The sequence below is a fragment of the Phyllostomus hastatus genome, unplaced genomic scaffold (assembly GCF_019186645.2).
Source record: "Phyllostomus hastatus isolate PE091 unplaced genomic scaffold, TTU_PhHast_1.1 phas_scaffold_78, whole genome shotgun sequence".
In the NCBI taxonomy this organism is placed as follows: Eukaryota; Metazoa; Chordata; class Mammalia; order Chiroptera; family Phyllostomidae; genus Phyllostomus; species Phyllostomus hastatus.
This window is the reverse complement of record NW_025334041.1, coordinates 65,159,614-65,178,174: the sequence shown is the minus strand read 5'-3', so window position 1 is coordinate 65,178,174 and position 18,561 is coordinate 65,159,614. Positions and strand designations below refer to the sequence as shown.

Here is an 18,561-nt window from a genome sequence, read left to right as displayed (position 1 = left end):
TGGGCCCTGACCAGGAATCAAACCCATGACCTTTCAGTTTACAGGATGACATTCCAACTGAGCCACACTGGCCAGACCTATGATTTCAGTTTTTAAATCATTAAGATTTACATGTGGTCTATCCCATAGAATGTTCCATGTACATTTGAGAAGAATGCATATTCTGCTGTTATTGGGCAGAGTGTTCTGTGTGTGTTGGTTAGCTACAATTGATCTACAGTGTTATTCAAGTCCACTATATTCTTATTAATCTTCTGCCTGGTTCTTCTGTTCTTTATTGAAAGTATGTTATTGAAGTCTCTTACTATTATTATAGATCTATTCCTCTCTTTTACTTGCTTTATATATTTAGGAGTTCTAATATTTGGTACACACACACACACACACACACACATACACACCTTGTATATATCTTCTTGGTGAATTGACCCTTTTTTCATTACATAATATTCTTCTTTGTCTTTTGTAACAGTTTTTTGACTTAAGGACTATTTTGTCTGATACTGTTTTTAGCTATCTCTGCTCACTTGTTTACTGTTTGCACAGAATATCTTTGTCCATCCTTTCATTTTCAACCTGTAAGTGTCCTTAGATCTAGAGTCTCTGGTAGGTAGTACTCAGTTGGATCCTGTAATCCATTCTTCCAATCTCTGACTTTTGATTGGGGAGTTTAATCCATTTACATTTAAAGCAATTGTTGATAATGAAGGACTTACTATTGTCATTTTTTTAGTGATTGTCTGTATGTCTCATAGATATCTTTTGTTCCTCATTTCCTCCCTACTGCCTTCCTTTGTGTTCAATTGATTTTTTGTAGTGACATATTAATTTCCTTTTCATTTCCTATTGTGTACATTCTATAGATTTTTTTTGTGGTTACTGTGGGGATTGCATATAACATCATAGAGAAAATAATCTATTTTAAACTGATAATAACTTTAGTGTTTAAGTTTATTTTCCGTTTTTGAGTCCTTAATGGGTACCAGGCATTGCATTAAAAACCCCACATTCACCTCATTTTAATCCTTTTATTAGCCCTCTGAAATGCAGGTACTACTATCTGCATTCCACAGATGAGGAAACCAAAACACAAGGGGAATAATCAATTGACCCAAAGTTCCATAGCTAGGAAGCAGCAAAGTCAGAGTTCAGTCCAGGTCTGCCACACCCTCCCACGTTCCACCCAGCACTGTGAACAGTCTGAACTCACATTTCCTCTGCATCATCTCATCAGCTGGGGTGGCCACATGGCTTTGTTAAAACTTGTATCAGACTGGTCTCTTTATTTCCAAAACAAATAATTTATGGCTTTTTAAATTTGACATTTAACATGGGTGATAGCTAAATGAAAGCATAGGAATGACAAAACAGAGTGGAGACTTGAAAATGTACACATAAAAAGTAGATTATCTAAAGTTTAATGTGGCTAGCTTGGAGTGGGAATTTTCCTTATAATTGTCACATTTTCTTCCAATAATGAAACAAAAAGTAATAAATAAATAAATAAATATTGTAGGTTGGAGTGTACGAGATTGTTTAGTTAATACATTTTTTTCTTCTTTAATAGCCTACTGCCGGAAACATTAATTGGAAGTATGTGCTACATTCATTTGTTGATATTTTATCGCCAAGTTCTTGGAGATGTACTCCTGAAAGACAGGATGAGCATGCAAAGTGCTGGTAAGGGGTCTTTGCAATTTTCTTTTGCACAATAATGCATCATGCTTTGAGTAAACATAACCTAAATCTTCTTCCAGAAATGACATTTGAAATAAAAATTTTAAAATAGCATCAAAGTCAATAAATTACTACAGATGCAAAGCATTGTACTTAGTGTATATCCTGTGTGAGCTCAGTACATATTTAATTCTTTACCATATACATATTTTCTTATTTCCAATTCTGGAGATTTGAGATCCTAAAACTCAAATGTAATTATATTTTTCCTTACTCTCTCTGAATAATCTGTGTCTACCATGTTTGGTATTCACTTCATCTTTCTGGGCAGAGACTGAAATTACCCCAAATAACTGGTTCTTGATGCACAAACTTTAAATATCAATAGATTAGTTAAAAGTGGCAAATCTAGGTGAGAGGTATTCAGGAGTTCTGTGACTATTTTTATTTTTGCAATTTTATTTAAACTTGAATTTTTTTCTCAGTAAAATGTTAAAAAATAAGTTTAAACATGAGTTGTCACACATGATTGAACTTGCAAAAAGGAATGCACATGTTACAAGGATTTCCTCAAAGAAAGTTTAACTTTACTGGGCAGTCTTTGAATTCAGCAGATCTGTAAGCAGGTGTGTGTGGAGCGCCTCCTGCATGCCAGGCCTTGTGAGACAGGCACGGCCATTCCCACCCTAGTCCAGCGACGTACCTTAAACACAAAATTACATGAGTAATCCTTTTTATGTTTTAGAGTAAGTGTTCTGAAGGAAAATGCACAATGAGAGCACACAGTAGGAATGCTGAATTAATGTGTAGGATGAGGGAAGCCTTCTCTGGGCAAGTAATGTTACGATAAGCCCTGAGAGAGGAGTTCCAGTTATGAAGAATGTGGTGGGGGGATGATGCTTTCTAGACAGAGAGACCATAGTATGTTTGAAGACTCAAGGCAAGAAAACATGGGTATGTGGGAGGGACTGGAATTGAAAGCAGGCCAGTGGGGCTAGAGAGAGGGAGTGAGAGGGAGAGCCCTGTGGTGCCTTGGGATCTGGACGAGTAGAGTTCATGGTTAGACAGGGGTCCTCCACCAGCGACCTGGCACCTAGGTGGGTAAATGGAAATGGAACTCTCAGTCAGAGGAGCACAGACGTTTCTCAAGGAGCAATTACCACTCTAAGAGAGAACAGTTAAGGCAAGTCTTTTAATCATCACTGGCCTTTAAATTTAATTCAATGACTCTCGAAACAATTCATGGATGTCATGACTTCTTAAAGAGGATAAAGCTTATTTGTTGTCCTGTAGGTGAGGAGAAGGTTACTCAGATTATTGACTTCATTTGAATCTGACCATCAGAATAAACCTAGAGAAATCTGGAGAATGGATTTTTTTTTCTGCTAAAGACACAGGATCATCTCCAAAGTGTTCTTCCTTATGGAGTTCCATACACAGGTCTTTCAGATGCCATTACTTATTGTGGAATATCACTCTTCTCCTACACAGTATTTAGGCATGTGGCCAAATCCCCAACTCGCGATGCCTTCCAGTTGCACTTTCCACCATCGCGTGACCCCCAGACACCAGGGTTCTTTCCCAAGTGCTGGTGGACTGGACTCAGGCACCGGCAGCCTCCTTTCTGCTGGTACTTCCTGACTCCTCCTACCACACCGCCGTCATAGGAGGAAAGTGAGGCTGGGAAAACACTGAAGAACACAACTTTCTAGTCTTATTCTGCTCAGGGCCACTTTACTTCTACCCTAAAAGCTCTGCCTACTTGGTACAAGACTCATTCCAGAACCCTCCGGGGTATGGGTGTAGGGGAGTGTGGAGGTAGAAGGGACAGCTTTGAGTTCCTAGAGGTTAAAGTGTTAGAAATGTGTTGTCAGCAAATATTGCAACACTGAATCTAATAAGAATGAATGCTTTTCTATTGCAGTAAAACATTGGATAAATTTGTATAAAATCCTTTTTGGTCTTTGTATTTCAGATTTAATCAGTAATCCCATACTGGCTACCTTCCCCAAGCTCCTGGAGCAGCCTGACGTGATGGATGCACTCCGGGTGGGTGGCCTGGTGTGCTCGGGAAGCAGTTGGGCACACTGCACTGGCATGTTCTGACACCTCCTCTAGGGTTTTCCCCCTATTTGGATGACATCTCCTGATCTTGTCCATTTTCTAACTCACGTGGGCTCATCCTTCCTTTCTTCCTGTGAGTGTTACTTCCCCAGGCTGCCCAGGACCCAGTAAGCAGGTGGAGTGCATGCTGCATACACAGTGGCAACCTCTTATCTCTTGTCTGTTCCTTGACTTACCACAGCCACCAGTTGTGGCCCAAGAGCAACAATCCAAAATGGTTTGTTAGATAAATGAGTTGAGCTCTCAGAGGAGAGTCAGGGCATGCCTATCATTTTTGTTTAATTTGGTATATACTGTCTGCTGCATAAATAGCAGCTGGTTGAACCAGATGAAATCTCTCCAATTTTCAGCCATTTTTTCATTTTCAAAATGTGAGTTTTATAAAAAGTTCAACTTGCTTTATCAAAGTAAACAACTATTAGAAAACCTCTATGCCTACCAGGCAGATGCTCAGATACCATGGTAGGAGGCTCAGGGGAAGTATGACCCAGGTCCTTGGAGACATGAAGAAGGCAGCAAATGAGGACCAGGAATTATTCCATTAAAGAGGTCCTGGCTGATACCTGGATGGGGCCACGTCGGATTTTGACAGACAGACCCTACAGGTAGAGGGCTCAGCATGAACGAACACTTCCGGACGGGAAGAACTACAGAGTGTTCTTGAGCAGAGCAGTGACCCCGTGGGGCAGGTTGAGTGTTGCTGGTAGATGGGCACGGCCTGTGTGAGTCTCGTGTCCAGGTGGGGAGGGTGGTTAGGGGTGTGACCCGTGAAGGTTTTGTCAGGAAAACTCCTGACAGCACAGAGAGGTTGAGGAGCATGCTTGCAGGAGGGAGGTGAGCTATGTTGGGAGGCAACTCCTATTGGAAAGGAAGGTGGTCATATGAGCCTGACAGAGAAATGGAGATTTTTATGAGACTTTGAAACTGATTTCATGTGCTAGGTGTGTAACAGTCAGAGTCTGGGCGTTGGTGTTAGCAGGAATGGAAGGGCTGGTCTAGTCCAGCTGCTGCACTTCCTGATGAGCAGACGGCTCAGAAAAGGGCCATAACCTGGCTGGCCATGCCACACAGCTCTGGGTGAGTCCAGAAATGCCACAGGCTTTTCAAGGAGTGTGAAGCTGTTCACACATACTATTATGTGGAAAACAATAAAGTCCATTTGTTGTATAAGTCTATTTAAGTATATACATTTATATTTATATAGTTGCCCGTGAACAGATCGGGAGAATAGACTCTAGAAAGGCAACAGTGACTACCTGTGTATGTTCTTAATTTTTCCACTGCAAATTAGTTGTATAATAAAGGATAAAACAAAAGAGCAGTCTGTTCCCACAGTCGGTCTTGTGCCTTCTCTTGGTGGCACCCTGTATGACTTGGTAGAAGCCAGGCTGTGTGTGGTCACTAGCTCAGGTTCTGCTCCCACTCATGGTGCCTTCCAGCCTGGATCTGTGGAAGGTCCCACTACACAGTCACCCATGGGTGCAGGCCAATAGCATCATCTGCACGAGTGGCTCCCTGTGTTCCCAGCTGCCCCTCAGGAAGGGAGAATGGGGACTTGTCCATGGGCTTCCCTCTGCCTGTGCCCCACGGTGGCATGAGCAGCTCTGCTGGCATTTTATTGACCAGAACCAATCACATGGCCCCACTGAACTGGAAGGGAGCTGGGAGGTGGTCTCCTGTTTGCTCCAGAGGAGAGGGGAGCTATCCTGCCCTCCCCCATGCTCTGTTCCTGCTGAGTTATAGCAGGTGATACACCGGCTGCTTGCTGGTAACTCAGTGAAAAGTGAGCTGGGGCCTTGACTCTTAACTAAAGAACAATGGGCAAATGTCACCAGTGGGTAATAGGTCTAAAGATGCTGAGTGCTATTTGTGTTAAGCCAGATTCCTCACAAAGTTCACACCGTGCCATGTGTGAGCTTCCTACTGTTAACTCATCTTTACTCTCACTTTAAAAGCTTGTTAGTGTTTGGTTGTTCAGCTACTGTATTTGTGCAGTTTGAATGTGTGTTATTGTTTCATTGACTCTGCCCTTAAATTAGTTTTAACTTGTAAGAAGCATGGGTTTCTGAGGCATCTCTCCCTGTCTGGCCAGTCTGGTTTCTGGTTGTTAGCATTAGGTGCCCACAGATTCAGTTCTGATGTGTGTCAGTTCCCCACAACATTTTAAGCCCCATCCATAGGATCATTTAGAGTAAAGTTGCAGGCATGTGGCAAAGACTTGTGAATCCTCAGGTTAATATAACATTTCTATTTCTTTTTTAGAGTTCATGGGCTGAGAAAGAAAGTACATTAAAAAGATCAGAGAAGGTAATGTACTTTTCCATGTGAACATCATTTGCAGTGTTGGTGTGTGCTAAATAATGCTTTCTTAAAAAAATTTTAGTGAAAGTAGCTATAGTCATAATCCTTAGTCCATTAAACTGGGTCATTATGCTTGCAAAGACACATTCCAGGAATGGTCTGGGCGACGAAAAGGCACTCAGTCAGGTGACCTTTCAGATCACTGAATCTCATTTAGCTGAGGGGAAATTTCTAAACCAAAGTCTCCTGGTTGAATATCAAATTTCTCTTATTAAAAAATTTTTTTTTCTTCTAGCTCTTAAAGTCTTTATCAGGCAAGGAGAAGGAAAAAGAAAGTTGGCCTCTGAGGAGAGGAGGGTATAAAGAGACTAAATGAGAATGAGAAAAAAAATACAATAAAGATTAAATTAAAAAAAGAAAACTGGCCTCATCTGTGTCATACATTGGAAGAATGCATGGCTCATGTTCACATTCCACAGAAGCATGGTCATTGAAAACCAACAGCACCCGCACTACCAGTGAGCAGCGGCTTGTCTGCTCCAGTCTAGGATTCAACAAACATTATCTGTGAAGGGCCACGTAGTAACTATTTTTGGCTTTGCAAGCCCTGTAGTCTCTGTCACAGTGACTCAATATTGCCATGGTAACCCAGAAGCAGCCATAGGCAGTATGTTAATGTCTGAGCATGACTGTGTCAATAAAACTTGACACAGAAGAGGCAGTGGGCCACATTGGACCCATGGCCCATGGTTTTTGGACTTCTAAAGTGTTACTTGTCTGCACACTAAAAATCCTGAAAATGGGAATTGGGGAGGACGTGTATATATATATATATTGTATTATTTGAGCTTCCCTCTGACCAGCACTTCTACATTGACCTTTGCTGGAATTGGCAGAGTTAAGGCTATCCTGGAACAGCTGTGAATAAGTTGAGGGGCCTGAGCCTGTGGAAATTGCCCTGTACACAGGTGTGCCGGAAGGGGCGGCATCTGTGCTCAGACTCCGCTGTGTTTTGATGCCTCCACCTTCGGGCTGCATGCTCTGTGATTCCCTCTCAGCCTTTCAGTACCAGGGGCTGAGCAACAGTGTCTACACTGCAGACTCTTGTTATTTGGGAAGAGTCTGACAGCAAATCTTACTTCTGGGGTCTGCTTTCTCTGAATTGCATGCAGAACACTTGCTGCCTTTCCCTTATAAAAATGTGACAATTCTCTGATGTGCTGTAATCAAATTGAGCAGTTACAGCTGACTTCACATTGTTGCATTTACTTGGATGCATACCCCTGTCATCAGGATTAGACTTCAGCACCCCACTCTCTTTGATGGAAGTGGTGAGACACCCTTAGTGGGGGCTCAGGAGAGCCTGGGCCTTGAGGAGTCCCCTGTAGACCAAGGGAGAACTGCTGCTCTCTGCTCCACTATGACTTGGGGTCTTGTTTCCACTGAGGGGGGCTGCTTCCTGACTGAGTCCTTGGTGTGGAGCCCATGACCTGCCAGGCACTGTGTCACCTCCACCCCACCCCTAATGGCTTTTAGTTAACAGTTCATCGATTTAACCCTTACCAAATAATGACGCAGATCCATTCACAGTGACTTGTTGTGTTTTCCCAGAGAGACAGAGAATTCCTGAAGGCTGTATTTCTCCTGGTCTACCATGACTGCGCAGTCCCCCTTCTCCACTCGACACTCCTGCCCCCATTCAGGTGGGCAGAAGAAGAGACCGAGGCTGCGAGGTGGAAAGTCATCACTGATTTCCTGAAGCAAAACCAAGAAAACCAGGGCTCCCTCCAAGCTCTGCTGTCACCAGAGGGAGTCCATGAACCTTTTGACATTTCAGAGCAGACCTATGACTTCCTGGATGAAGTGAGAAGAAAGCAGCTTGATGGTGGTGGCCACGACCGTCAGCTGCCCTGAATGCAGGTGCAGAACCAGAGGTGCCTGCCACATTGAACTCAGGCGTCGTCTTCTTTGTGCAGGCCACATTCTGCATGAATGTCTATACAATAAAATAAGTTTTATAAGAAACACTTGTATCTAAATGTAAAGAGAAGTTTTTAAAAACCAAATAAATTTAAGTTGACTATACCTATAAATTTATATAAAAGCAATATTTTATTAAAAACTGAATTTATGATTATCAAAAAAAAAGAAAATACAATGCACAGAATGGGAGAAGATATTTACAAATCATATATCATGTAAGAGTCTAGTGTCCAGAATATGTAAATGTATGATTATTGCTAATAGAATTTATGTTGTGAAATGAAGGGGAAATCAGCATAATCTATTTGAGGAAGCTGTGTTGTTTATCACTTAAATAAGCCTAATGTTTGAATGTGATTTATTCTAATTAGATATAAAGGAAGAATATCTAGTTTTGCTTTTTTGTATCCATATAGTAGGAGCTCTTAAAAAAAGTTCAGGTATTGAGAAATGAGTTAACCCACCTTTGTGTCAAAAGAATATAAGTTTTGCAGCCTGACTGCTATGGCTTGGTTCGTTGGGTGTTGCTCTGCAAAGCAAAGTGTTGCCGATTCGATTCCCTGTCAGGACACTTGCCTGGGTTGTAGGTTTGGTCCCCGGTCAGGGCATGTGCGAGTGGCAACCAATTGATAATTCTCTTATGTCATCATTTCTCTCCCTCTGTTTCTTTTTCCCCCCTCTAAAAATAAATAAACAAAATCTTATAAAAGAATATATCTTTTGCTGCCTTTCAGATAGACCTGTGAATCCTCAACCAAGGGTATACTTTTTTATTTCAGAGAGGGAGGAAGAGGGAAGGGAGAGAAAGAGTGAGAAAGAGGTGGAAAGAGAAACATCGATGTGAGAAACATTGATCAGTTGCCTCTTGTGTGTGCCCTGACTGGGGACCAAACCCACAGCCTTTTGGTGCACTGGACAACACTCCAACCAGCTGAGCCACTCAGCCAGGGCCAGATTTTATTTATTTTTAAAAATAATTAAAAAAAAGATTTTATTTATTTATAGAGAAAGGGGAAAGGAGGGAGAAAGAGAGGAAGAGAAACATTAATATGTGAGAGATTGGGTGCCCTTTGCATGCCCCCCATGGGGACCTGGTCCACAACCCAGGCATGTGTCCTGACTGGGAATTGAACTGGTGACCTTTCTGTTTGCAGGCTGCTGCTCAATCCACTGAGCCCACATCAGCCAGGGCCCAGATTTTATTTTCAAAAAATTTAAACTTTTTTTCTTTCGTAGAATGTCTGACTTGAAGTTGTCACTAAGAACAGACAGTTCATAATATACAAACCCTATGATAATAATAGGTAGTATTTAGCCAATATAATCTCCCATTTTGAGTGACATGTTAGAAAATCAGTATTTAGTGTTCTCTGCCTTCCATGTTCTATTTATCAGATCAGTAAATTCAAATTATGATAAAGTTAATAGGTATTTCAGGTTGTCCAGTCCTGTCGGCAGTAGTACTATTTAAGTAAAAACAGGAAAAGCAGATGTGAATCACTGAAAGGAAGAGGAGTGAATGAGTCTGTAGTAAAAAGATAACATTCATTTTTACTTCTTTCCTCTTCCATTAACAACCTTTTTTCCCCTAAAGTGGTAGCAGGTCCTTAGGGAACACAATGACCCCTAGGTGAGAAAGTAGAAAAAATCAACCCAAAACTATCAAACTGAGAATATGGATTGAAATTAATCATTGTTTTAAGTATTTATATTTCTCCTAGTAAAACTGGAAAAGACTGGTGTTCATGCTGCCTGTCACACACCGAACCCAATAAGCAGAGATAGGGATTGAATCTTTTATGGGCACTTTATTCAGATGCCTGATGATCTGAGAAGGCGGTGGGTTTGTACCCTAACAGACTGTCTTAAATTCCATTTTAAGATGGCCTTCTTATAAGGAGAATAAAGTGTAGGTAAGGGGTTTGGAATTCAGGGGAAAGTTAATTGGATTAAGAAAACTGCAGTATTCTCTCCCTGGCTGGTGATCTTTAGCTGAGTTCTGGGCGGTGGTCATCTCATCCTGGAGCACAATGGCTCAGATACCATCCTGATTGCTTGCAGTCCTGAGGCACAGAGGTGGAACTGCTTGTGGTCTCCTGGAGTCAGGGTGGCTCATACCTTCAGTTCCTGAAACAACAGCTTTAACATATGAATTACCTACTAGGCTTATAACTGTTTACCTTAAACTAAAATTCTCCAACTCTTGAATTCCCTATCACTAATGTAATAAAAAACAAATCTACTATTAATGACCATATTGTAAAAAACTGTGTTATTTGAAAAGTTTTGTCTTCAACAGCATTAACTCAATGAGGCAAATAGAAAAACCCAAACCAGGAACAGATAAGTGTTACAATTCAGTACTGAATCATCATGTATGTGTTGCAGTTGGTCAAGACCTGGCAGGTCCACTCTAGATTCAGGGAAATGGAAGAAAATGTGTGGAGCGGCGGGGACACTTGCCATGGCTTTATTCACAGGTGAGCAAACCATGCATGCTGCAAGCTGCCTTCTTAAGTACTAGAGACAGACAAAGCCAGCAGAAAGCCAAAATATTATATAACATAGCATGATTTTGCGCATTTGAGCCAACTTCATGTTATGGGAACCATTTATCAGACCCAATCTCAAGGCGATGAGAACACTACTTATCAGGCCTGTTCAAGGTTACAGGAAACTGCTTCCCTTAGTTACCCCGACACCTGGGTGGGGAAGCCAGACTGCCTCCGTTTGACCTACATCATATTTCTGGATTATGGTTTTAAAAGTTCACCCTTAAATCACCTTTTTTCACTAATTGGCCACTTATGAGTTGTCAGCATAAGAAACATTCAAACCTGTAGAGAATTTTTATGAGTTCATTTGAGTAGAACTGACAATTGCTGGGAAGCAATACCTCAGAGTTGAGAAAATGCTCCAGAGAATGGAAGTTTTGCACATTATTTTATACATTAGAATCTAAAGATTATTTTTTCATTTGGTTTATCTCTCCTTTTCTATACAACCACCTCCTCCCACCCTCATACCATCCACACATACACTTTTCAGGGTATATTCAACTTTATGTTAACATAGAAGTTTTGAAACATGCCACAATATAAAACATAACAATTACTTTAATAAAAATAAAAACAATAAACTCCCATGTATTTATCACCCAATTTCAACTAATATCAACGTTTTGCCAATTGGTTCAACTATTTTCCACCCACCCACTACATATACTTGTTTACTGGAGTATTTTATATTAAAGTAAATCTCAGACATCATGTTATTTTACCTAAAATACTTCACTGCTGAGAAATAACTATCATGCCAGTATTACATGTAACAGAGTTCAGAGTAATTTTTAAAAATCATCCAATATTCTGATTTCTCTGATTGCCTCTAAGATATACTATACAACTGGTTTGCTCCAACAAAAAATTCAAACTCTATATAACATTTGATTCTTTTTCTTTCCCCTTAGAACCCCTTTCACTCCCATTTTCATGCATAATTTACTTGAGAAGCTAGATTCAGTCATCCTACACAGTGTACTACAGTTTGGACTTTGCATACCATTTAACTTATTTCTGTATCCCCCATATTTCCTGAAAAGTATAATTAGCAATCTACTACAGTTCACAGACCATAACCAATCAACTCTGGGTTTTGGTAAGTAAAATTTCACTGGAACACAGTCATACTATGCAATTTATATATTGTCGACACCTGCTTTCCCACTACACACACAGACTGTGTGGCCCAAAAAGCCCATGATAGTTACTACCCAGTTCTTTAGAGAAAAGTTTGACAGCCCCTGTGTTATGTCATATGTGTTACTAGTAGTTAGCTTGGTTACTGTTTTAAAGTGTCCCATCAACTTTTCACAATTTTAGTGTCAATTGATGATTACTAGTTCAATAAAGGAATAAAATACTGATTTCTGATACTATCATTCCTTCTCCCTTTATTAACTAGAATTTTTCTATAAAGAACTTCTCCTCATTCAACTTTGGAAGCTGAATTTGCATTTTCTCAAACAATGACTCAGACATTTGACATTCCCAAATCCAAAAATTATATCCAGTGTGTACACTAACCAAGAAAGAGGAAGAGGAACACACTGGCTTTGGTAGTGATAGAAGCCAAGGCCTCAGTATAAAGTAAGAAGCAGTAAGAGTTAAAAGGTTTTGCAAACTGAGACTTCCAGCCAAGATGGAGGCATAGGTACATTGTACCTTCTCACACAACCAAAAGGCCAACAACAAATTTAAAAACAAAAACAAAAACAATCAGAACTGCTAGAAAATCAAACTATGGAAGTCTGACAATCAAGGAGTTAAAGAAACATTCATCCAGACCAGTGGGAGGGGTGGAGACAGGCAGCCAGAGTGGAAAGGATGTGTGGCAAGGTGGTAGCTGGTGGAGCGGGTGAGGTGATGGCTAGTGGAGAGGCTGGTCCCACATTTGTGTGTGGATAAGCCGGGAGGAACAACCTGGGAGTGAGACAGACTATGGGGTTCCAGTCCTGCACTGGAACCCTGTAGTTCCAGTGTGGGAAAATAAAACCTGAAAACCTCTGACTGAAAAAACCTGTGGGGGTTGTGGCAGTGGGAGAAACGCTCAACCTCACAGGAGAGTTCTTTGGAGAGACCCACAGGTTCCTAGAACATACACAAATCCACCCACTCAGGGATCAGCACCAGAAGGGCCCAATTTCTTGTGGGTAGCAGAGAAAGTGACTAAAAGCCCACTGAGAGATGAGCAAATGGCCTTGTTCCCTCTCAGACCCCTCCCCCATACAGTACCGAAAGACAGTGATGTAGATTGCCACGCCCTGGTGAACACCTAAGGCTCTGCCCCTTACTACATAACAGGTGAGCCAAGATAAAAAAAATGACCCAAATGAAGAACAGATCAAAGCTCCAGAAAAAATACAACTAAATGATGAGGAGATAGCCAACCTATCAGATGCAGAGTTCAAAACACTGGGAATCAGGGTGCTCACAGAAATGGTTGAGTATGGTCACGAAACAGAGGAAAAAGTGAAGGCTATGCAAAGTGAAGTAAAGGAAAATGTACAAGGAACCAACAGTGATGGGAAGGAAACTGGGACTCAAATCAATGGTTTGGAGCAGAAGGAAGAAATAAACATTCAACCAGAACAGAATGAAGAAACAAGCATTCAAAAAAAATGAGGAGAGTCTTAGGAATCTCTGGGACAACTTTAAACGTTTCAACATCCAAATCATAGGGGTGCCAGAAGGAGAAGAGGAAGAGCAACAAATTGAAAACTTATTTGAAAACATAATGAAGGAGAACTTCCCCAATCTGGCAAAGGAAATAGACTTCCAGGAAGTCCAGGAATCTCAGAGTCCCAAAGAAGTTGGACCCAAGGAGGAACACACCAAGGCACATCATAATTACATTAGTCAAGATTAAAGATAAGGAGAGAATCTTAAAAGGAGCAAGAGAAAAGGAGACAGTGACCTACAAAGGAGTTCCCACCAGGCTAGCAGCTGATTTCTCAAAAGAAACCTTACAGGCAACAAGGGGCTGGAAAGAAGTATTCCAAGTCATGAAAGGCAAGGACCTACATCCAAGGTTGCTCTATCCAGCAAAGCTATCATTTAGAATTGAAGTGCAGGAAAAAGTGCTTCCCAGACAAGATAAAGCTAAAGGAGTTCATCGTCACAAAGCCAATATTACAGGAAATGTTAAAGTGACTTATTTAAGAAAAAGATCATGTCCTGGCTGGGGTGGTTCAGTGGATTGAGCACAGGTCTGAGGACCAAAAGGTAGCTGGTTCAATTACCAGTCAGGGCAGATGCCTAGGTTGTGAGCCAGGTCCCCAATGGGGGGCACGAGAGGTTACCACACATTGATGTTTCTCTTCTTTACCCTTTCTCTATGAAATAAATAAATAAATAAATAAATAAAGTCTTTAAAAATATTTTTTAAAAAGACTGTCTGTTAGGGTAATAATGTCAAGCTGTTGTAACAGACATTTCATTGTCTGAACTCAGTGAAATCTGCTGGCTCCTTGTGTCCCATTATGTGGGTCAGGAAACCAGTGCATCTCCTCCTCTCCACACAGTGTGACTCAGGGACCCAGGGCTTCTCCAACACATGGATCCACCAAGTGTCCTGGAGTCCAGGTGCCTCACTGCATTCAGCTGATAATTAACACAGACTACCAGTGTGCAGGATAGATGGACAGTGGTGTCAAGAAGGACCAGAAGGAGCCACTCACAGCTGGTTCTGCCTCTAGTCAGACCTGAACTGCATGGGGAGAGAGGCTTGGAAATGCAAAACAATACAAATACTGTATAACTTGGAACCTAGGATAGCACACTCACCCTCTTGTCCTCATATCTGTGTAGCCAACTCCATCCACCTTCTTCAGGAAGAATATCCAGAGAGAAGAATAAAAGTACCTCAGGCCAACCAACATAGCACTTCAAAGGACTGTGAGTAAAGAAAACACTCTACTTATTTCTAAAGAAAGCCTCCTCGCTGTCCAGACCCACTTTCTTCCTTCCCTTTCTTCTTCTTAAAAAAGAGCACACACCATTCTGGAGCCTCCAGGATGGAGCAGGTCCTCAGCCAGCCGTCCCCCTACTGATGACAACCTCGAGCTCGGGACAGGTTAGAAAAGTCGGTATCTGCGGATTCTGGAAGAAACTGCCAGTGGGCAGACTGGGGACAGATGTCAGAACTGGACAAATGACCAGCACAGCAGTGAACTGATTGGTTTTCCTGCCTTGATCTCAGCTTTGTCCTCAAGGTGGTGGGTCTCAGCACTGCTCCAGGGGCAGGAGGGGAATGATGCAGAGAGGACTGGACAAGGGGCCTGTCGGAGCCAGAGTAGGGGACTGCTGGGGATCCTTCCCCCCGCCTTGCTCCCACCCTGGAGCTGCAGCCATGGCCGGGGCATAAGCTCCAAAAATGCCGAGGAAAACACATCTCTGGCAAGGACCTGGGAAAATGGGCCTTTGTACTCCACAATTTCGTGAAAATCCTGCTTATTTTTTATTTTTTTCTCTTGCAAGTTTGCTCCCAAAACTACCCAGTCATGTGACCTTCAACATAGAGCATAAGGGAAGTGGAATATAAGATTCTGAGAGGAACCAGAGCTTCTAGTTAAAGGAAAGGAAAGGTAGCAGAGACTCCAGGAGAAGATGCACTGATGGCCCTGGCTGGTGTGGCTCAGTGGATTGAGTGCCAGCATGTGAACCAAAGGGTCATTGGTTCGATTCCCAGTCAGGGCACATGCCTGGGTTGTGGGCCAGGTCCCTAGTAGAGGGCATGCAAGAGAAAACCATACATTAATGTTTCTCTCTCTCTCTTTATCCCTCCCTTCCCCTGTCTAATTCTTTAAAAAAAAGCTGATGGTGAGCTGGGCCCACAGGGAACACACACTGGAGGCCAGCATGGGCTCTCCCCACAGATGCTGAGACAGAACTGTGGTCTGAACTTAATATGCTCCACAGACTAAAAGAGTGGTCTGTCAGCCTCTGCTGGTCAGTGGTGGGAAGACATACCATAGAACCCCGTTTAGTAAGGGCCGCACATCCATCGCTAGCTTCATCTGAAGTCTGGAGGGAGAAAATGATTGAATTTCGGTAAGCACAGAGGTGAAGTTGAAGAGCTCTGGAACTCCAGCATGCATCCCTGCCATGTCCTGACAAGTTCATTTTTGCAAATAAATTGTTTTTCTTTTTGTGTTTTCAGTTTTTCCTATGTTTCCTATGTTAAAGACTAAACTTTTTGTCTGAAAGGCTCAGCCAGGCCTCAGCGCCCTAGAAGACGAATCTCAGTTTTGGTGTGGTCGTCCTGAGCCCAGCAGTTCTCCCAGTTCTGATGGTGAATGGGGAGATACTGTGACCAAATCCATGCCCCTAAGACACCATCAACGCAACATGCTTTCAGTCCATGTGGGTTTTTTCTTTTTAAAGATTTTATTAATTTTTTTAGACAGCAGAGAAAGGAGGGGGAAAGGGAAACACTGATGTGTGAGAGACACTTGGATAGGTTGCCTCTCACATGCCCCTAACTGGGGTTCTGGCCCACAACCCAGGCACATGCCCTGACTGGGAATCGAACTAGTGAACTTTGGGTTTGCAGGCAGGCACTCCTTCCACTGAGCCACACAAGCCAAGGCAGTCATGTGGCTTTTATTTATCTTCTCCAACATGCTGACAAATAAAGGGAGATTCTGTTCTAGTTGTCTCAGTGTGAGGGCATGGGGATGGGTAACAGGCCTCTGCAAGGAATTGCCCCAAGGCCTCCCCAAGCACCTCACCTTCCATGACATATGAGACAGTTTAGCACCAAATCACACTCAAGACTAGGGTGTGGGAAGTAACGTCCACCCTTATTCCCAGTCATCCTACTGTGTGTTGTGACTTGTTCCATCAGGCACCACAGGTGGCTAAAGGTGGGTAGGAATAAAAGAGAAGAAGTGGGGAGGTCTCTGGCTTCTCCAGGAGCTCAGGATAACTGAAAATTTGTTGGGGGAGAGACCAGGACTTTCTGCCAGATTCCACTGTATTAGAGGCAGAGTGTGCTATACGCAACCAGTGCATGAAAGCCTTCAACTACTCTGAGGTTGCTCACCTCTGCTCCCCCTCCGTGAGACCCCTACTGTATGCACTGGGTCACTTGGTGAGGAAAAACATGACTGGCCTAGGAGGATCGGAAGTGCCAGACAAAATGACCTCAAATTAAAAGAAAAATAATATCCACCTTCACAGATGTGTTTTGGCAGTCAGCCCGCCTCTGACTATACACAGGTCTCACTTGGGATCATTTTAACATTATTTTAAATAGCAATTCCTTTGACTTTATCACCCTTACCCCTGCTCACTGTCAAATGAGCAGAGAAATAAAAAATGTCACCGCCTAGGGGCACCTCTCTGATGATACTAGAGTAGGAGCCGGAATGTGACAAATTGTAAAGACAGGCAAGAGGCAGCCCCTTGCAAAGGATGGCAGAGGGAGCAAGGGGCTGAGTGCTTTTTGTTAATAGACCCCTATCTTGCCCAATGCCACCCCAGTATCCTTTGGACACTGTCCCTGATATTATCGTGCTGGCAGTTCAAGTGGACCACAGCCGAACTTGCTGTGAGGTCAGCCGAACTCCACTCCATAGTTTCCACTCTGCTCTGCAGATTCAGGTCTATTCTTTGGCTGGTTCCAAGTCAGCAAATTAGTTTTCTTTCTTTTCTTTGTTTCTTTCTTTGTTTCTTTCTTTTCTTTGTTTCTTTTTCTTTCTTTTCTTCCTTTCTTCCTTTCTTCCTTTCTTTCTTTCTTTCTTTCTTTCTTTCTTTCTTTCTTTCTTTCTTTCTTTCTTTCTTTCTCTCTCTCTCTCTCTCTCTCTCTCTCTCTCTCTCTCTCTCTCTCTCTCTCTCTCTTTCTTTCTTTTTCTGTCTCTAATACTTTATTGGTCACCTCTAGGCCTGTGCATGGTTTGGCAGCTCCAGGGATGGGTCACCCTTCACCACTCAGCTAGGAATGTGAAAAGGCCTGGGACTAGCCCTTTTGGGTCACAGACTGTGGAATATGAAGAAGCAGATCTGGCCTTTCCTGGGCCAGCACAGGGCACCCAGGTAGGGGCCAAGAGCCCAAGCTTGGTCCCTGTTTGTCAGCCTAGTTGTGTTTGGAGAAGTATTCCTTGCTGTCATCCACGTCGGGCTTGGTCGTGTCACTGTCTGGTTTCCAGCTAGTGGGACAGACTTCCCCATGTTCATCTGTGCACTGAAAGGCCTGGACCGGCCGGACAGACACATCTGCGGAGTACCCTACAGGAAAATCATTCACGGTGATCTGGCGATGGACACCCTCGCCATTGGCAATAAAGAAGCCCCTGTAGGCAATCCCCTCATCTTTCTTCAGCACACCACAGCCATGAGACAAGCTTCTCATTACATCAGCCAGCAGGGGGATATTCAGAGGACCCAAGCCTCCTTCCTTCCTGGGGGTGTTAATCCAAGCCGGGTGGGTGAGCTGCGAGTCTACAGAGACCCCCAGCACCTCAAAGCCCAACTTGCGGAAGTCCTTGGCATGCTCGCTGAAAATGATGATCTCCATGGGGCACATAAAAGTGAAGTTCAATGGGTAGAAAAAAGAGGATCACGTATTTCCCTCTGTAATCTGAAAGCTCCACCTCCTTGAAGGCGCCATCCACCAGGGCGGTGGCCTGGAAGTCCAGGGCTGGCTCTCCGATGTGAGTGTTTCCAGAGGCCGTGGCTGAAAGCTTTGAGGGAAGGGTGGGATGCACAGAGAAGCAGACTAGCTGACTTGAGTTCTCAGAGACCAGCATTCTTTTTTTGATAACAAGAGAAAATTAGTTTACCCACAAAAGGATAAATAAATAAATTAGAATTCTATCTTAATTAAGGAAGGGAGGACAAGGGGGAAGGCACTGATTTATTTATACACAAGAACAATTTACTTTATGCAGGGCGCTGGTTTTGTGGTTATAGTTTT

At 42.8% G+C, this 18,561-nt stretch overlaps 1 protein-coding gene across 5 annotated transcripts in view; it reads left to right on the top strand.

The window, feature by feature from the left end:
- Positions 1 to 8,878, top strand: part of NPHP1 (nephrocystin 1) — a 77,671-nt gene extending 68,793 nt beyond the window's left edge. For all 5 annotated transcript variants that reach the window (XM_045828258.1, XM_045828259.1, XM_045828260.1 and 2 more), the window contains 4 exons: positions 1,568 to 1,680; positions 3,653 to 3,726; positions 6,064 to 6,108; positions 7,714 to 8,878. In XM_045828258.1, the coding sequence (XP_045684214.1) occupies positions 1,568 to 1,680; positions 3,653 to 3,726; positions 6,064 to 6,108; positions 7,714 to 8,016 (535 nt within the window). In that variant the 3' untranslated portion in view covers positions 8,017 to 8,878. The remainder of the gene's footprint in view (positions 1 to 1,567; positions 1,681 to 3,652; positions 3,727 to 6,063; positions 6,109 to 7,713) is intronic.
- Positions 8,879 to 18,561: the final 9,683 nt, after the last annotated feature.